At 34.1% G+C, this 4,486-nt stretch overlaps 1 protein-coding gene across 1 annotated transcript; it reads right to left on the bottom strand.

Annotated features, from left to right (window-relative positions):
* Nucleotides 1,834-4,026, bottom strand: LOC109344731. The gene is made up of 4 exons (XM_019583485.1): nucleotides 3,846-4,026; nucleotides 2,859-3,725; nucleotides 2,707-2,782; nucleotides 1,834-2,614 (listed from the first exon to the last, which is right to left on the bottom strand). Exons 1-4 carry the CDS (start codon nucleotides 4,024-4,026, stop codon nucleotides 1,834-1,836), a joined length of 1,905 nt encoding a protein of 634 aa, XP_019439030.1.

Consider the following 4,486-nt stretch of genomic DNA (forward strand, 5'->3'; position numbering starts at 1 on the left):
CTGCTGGTCCAAGTGTCAACAAGTTACCAAAAGTAGTGGTGCGAATAACTTGTAACACCGGCTCGGAAGGTAGTGATTGCCAGAAACAATATCTTGGCCGAAAACTACATTCAATGCCATTCCATACATCATTTGATATATGTTCATTTTGCATTGTAAGTAGTGATGTGTCAATTGGCCCAGGATTAAGATACTCCATTTGTGAAGAAAATATGAGAAGAAAATAGAAGAATTTGTGAATAAGTGATTGAAGTGAAAGAAGGTAATGTAAGGAAGTGAGGAGGTATGAGGAAATATTTAGAGGAGAAAATTATTTGGGTGAGTGTATTGAATTCGGTGGAAAAATTTAATTGAGGGTAGTTGGCAATAGAGTCTGGTGGGAAATTAATTTGCCCTAATTAATTTCCCAGGCCTAAATCGTCAATGGCAGTGACGATTTCAACATTTATTTCTTTGTTGAACTCGGCACCATGGATGCCGAGTTTGGTTGAATTCAAATTTAATTACTTAGTTCGTAATTAAATTCTGCAACAAATTATCAACTACCAAATTAAATTAAATTCTGCATGATTTGAATTCAGTCAAAATATCTTTAATTTTGTACACTTTAATGCAATTTATATTTAAGTAAGTCAAAAACTTTAATGCCCATTAATATTTCTAACCATTAATTCAGTACAAAATATTCAACAAGCAATACATTTAATGCAATAAATGAATTCTGATACACTTTCAAATTTTTTTGACCTAGCCTAAATCGGCAGTGCCAATGCCGATTTCCAATGCCCATTAATTTTTTTGTTGAAATCGGCACTACGTATGCCGAGTTTGGTCAAATATTACTGAATTCGAATTTAATGTACTAATTAAATTCTCCAACTAATTATCAACTACCAAATTAAAATAAATTCTGCATGACTTGAATTCAGTCAAAATATCTTTAAATTCTGTACACTTTAATGCAATTTATATTTCAGTACAAAATATTCAACAAGAATTACCATTTAATTTAATGCAATAAATGAATTCTCATACACTTTAAAATCTTTTTGACTTAGCCTAAATCGGCAATACCAATGCCGATTTCCATTTAATTCTTTTTGACCTAGCCTAAATCGGCAGTACCAATGCCGATTTCCATTTAAATCATTCATGAACTCGGCACCATGGATGCCGAGTTTGGTCAAATATACACGTAATTAAATTAAATTCTCCAACTAATACTCAACTACCAAATTAAATTAAATTTAATGCCATTAATATTTGTAACCATTAATTCAGTAACCAATTTTATTTTTACAAACAATCATTCAACTCTCCAAAGAATCAACTCTGCAAAGATGTATAGTACATTCAATAAACGAATCTCTGCAAAGATGTGCAGTACATGTAAACCAACGAGAAAAGAATCTCTGCAAAGATGTGTAGTAGATTCAAGAAAAGAATCTTTGCAAGGATGTGCAGTAGATGTAAACCAACAACAAAAGAATCTCTGCAAAGATGTGTAGTCATTCAACTCCTACACACTAAAATCTTCTACACACTCCCACATTTATTTTAAAGTCCCTTGCACATTGGACAGTGACGTTATAGTTTCTAGTTATATTTGTATCATATAATTATATTTGTAGCATATAATTATATTTATAGTTATAGTATATAGTTATATTTATAATATATAGTTATAGTATTTTTATAGTATACAGTTATAATATATTTATTTAGTATATTTATAGTATAAATTTAAAGTATATTCACTGCACATATTTCATAAAAGAATTTTATATCAATGTAAATACATTACAAAGGTATTGAGTAACAATTAAACTAGTCTTACGAATGTTGCCTAGAACTCTCCCCTAATTCTCTAGATCGCAATGGACATGTCTTCCTGTTATGACCTACTGTTCTACACCATCCACATTTTTTAAGTTGTTCACTTTCAACCTCATCCATCTCATTGTGAATGCGTGAAGTCTTTGGTCTTCCACTTCTTTTCCTACGCATAACAGGATTGGGAATGAATGTCGGACCTGAATAAGGAGGCCAATATTCTTCATTACCAAGTGGTTGAAACTCATATCCATAAACCTTCTGAAGATTATCGAGGCGGTAAATTGTTGAGATAAATTGGCTGCAATCTAAATTCAAAGAAGCGCACGTTGCGATAGCATGAGAGCATGGCAATCGTAATGATTGAAATTCTCCACATTCACACCAATTCTCAGCAAGTTTTAATGTATACAGCCTCATTTGCCGACCAGCAGACCTAGATACAACTTCAACTTCAGAGACTCCAGTCTCTCGTGAAAAATTACGAACTAGTTGACATGTAGATTTACGTTGATTTTCTTTGATAACCTTTGTCAATTCTTCGCAATATACATGTCCTGCCATAACCATGTTAGAGGCTTCATTTCGATGTTCATTGAACCATTCGTTAAGCCTATAATATGTTGCTCTAACAAGTGCAGTGATAGGAAGAGCTCTTGATCCTTTCAAAACACCGTTAATGCATTCAGCAAGATTGGTAGTCATGTGGCCATATCGTCTCCCTCCATCATATGCCTGACTCCATTTCTCTTTTGGAATCTGGTCCAACCATGCAGCAGCCCTTGAATTTTTTTGATGCAACAAATTCAACATTCGCTCGAACCGTTTCCATCATATGCCTGACTCCATTTCTCTTTTGGAATCTGGTCCAACCATGCAGCAGCCCTTGAATTTTTTTGACGCAACGAATTCAACATTCGCTCGAACCGTGGTCGCATCAACTCATAACCTAGTAAATAAATACAAACATATTAATATCCATAATATAACAATATTAATAAAATAAAAATATAAATAGGACATACCCATTTCTACAACTTTGTCTTTTAGATCAGAATCACGGAATTCCTTATTGAAATTACTAGCTACATGACGAATACAATAAACTGATTGTGCACTAGACCATCCTGTCAACTCACTTCGCAATGCAGCTAATAAACCTGTCCCCCTATCTGATATGATACACAGGTTTTCTTGTGGGGTAACATAGGTCTTCAGATTGAAAAAAAACCATTCCCAAGCTTCTTTTGTCTCTCCTTCGACAATGGCAAATGCAACTGGAAATACACGTCTATTTCCATCTTGTGAACTTGCTATTAGCAATGTTCCAGTATATTTCCCAGTCAAAAATGTACCATCCACTTGTAGGATTGGTTTACAATAACCAAACCCTTCAATACATGGTTTGAAAGCCCAAAATATTCTATCGAGAATGATTCGACTTGGATCTTCCATGCCATCTACAACTTCGTGATGTGCTTGATATTTTACAATTGTGTCCGGACAAAAATATTGTAGAGCATTCATCCAACGTGGTAACTCATTATAAGATCCTTCCCAATCACCATAAATTTTGGCCATTGCCATTTGTTTTGCAGTCCACGCCTTTCTATACGTGACTGTATAACCAAAACGACTAACCACCTCTTTCACTAGTGCCTTAACTGGTATACTCGGATCTGCAGATACCAAATTAACAATAAGGTCTGCAATGAATGACGAATTTAATTTACTATGATCTTGAGAAACTACCATAGACACACAACTATGTGTTCCACTAATTTTTCTAATCTCCCAATAATCGCGTTTAACGTTATAACAAGCGCGAATTCGCCACTCACATCCTGCACCAAAATGTTTACATTTGGCAACGTATCTGTCCGGTCTCGACTCTACAACAATATAATCAAATGAATTTTTTATATGAAATTCTCTAATTGCATTTATTGTGGCTTCTTTAGATTCAAATTGCAAGCCGATAAACAAATCATTATCAACAACATTCGTTAAACCGGTTACGTGCCCAATATCACGACCAGCTTGAGAATTTGTGTTCAAGAAAAATGGTGACGGAGTAGTATATGTAATACTACGAGATGAACTACTACCAAACTGAACCTCTTCCTCATCACTACATATTTCAATCTCCTCTTCATCACTAAAGTCGCTAACAATATCTCTCACAATAGCCATCTACAATAAAAAATTAAAAACATTAAAACATATAAACTTATAGAAATGAAATAAAATGGAGCAACTAAATAATATACTAACCTTTACAATAAAAGCTTACTGGAAGAAAGTGATTAACAAGCTCCTCTGTTTCACAGAATTCAAAGAATGAAGAGAAATTGTTGTGAAGGTGTAATTTACGTAGCAATGTTGTGAAGGTGTAATTTACGTAGCACTATGCGGTAAATTTATAGACTTTCAAAAACTCCTTCCTGATTGCCGATTTAGGTGAGGATGGGTAAAAAAAAAATTACATGTAAAACTCCCCCCCATTGCCGATTTAGGGGGGAGAAATTAAAAAAAAAATAAAATTTTTATAACTCCCCCCCCCCATTGCCGAGTTAGGGGGGTTAAATTAAAAAAAATATATATATATATGTAAAACTCCCCCCCATTGCCGATTTAGGGGGGGAGAAATTAA

Source organism: Lupinus angustifolius, chromosome LG04 (assembly GCF_001865875.1).
Source record: "Lupinus angustifolius cultivar Tanjil chromosome LG04, LupAngTanjil_v1.0, whole genome shotgun sequence".
Classification (NCBI taxonomy): domain Eukaryota; kingdom Viridiplantae; phylum Streptophyta; class Magnoliopsida; order Fabales; family Fabaceae; genus Lupinus; species Lupinus angustifolius.

Coding starts and splice junctions, on each gene's coding strand:
- LOC109344731 (XM_019583485.1), bottom strand. CDS start 4,026: ATGGCTATTGTGAGAGATATTGTTAGCGACTTTAGTGATGAAGAGGAG. Junction 2,783..2,858: donor AGACAAAGTTGTAGAAATGG/GTATGTCCTATT, acceptor TTTATTTACTAG/GTTATGAGTTGATGCGACCA. Junction 2,615..2,706: donor AATTCAAGGGCTGCTGCATG/GTTGGACCAGAT, acceptor AAAAAATTCAAG/GGCTGCTGCATGGTTGGACC.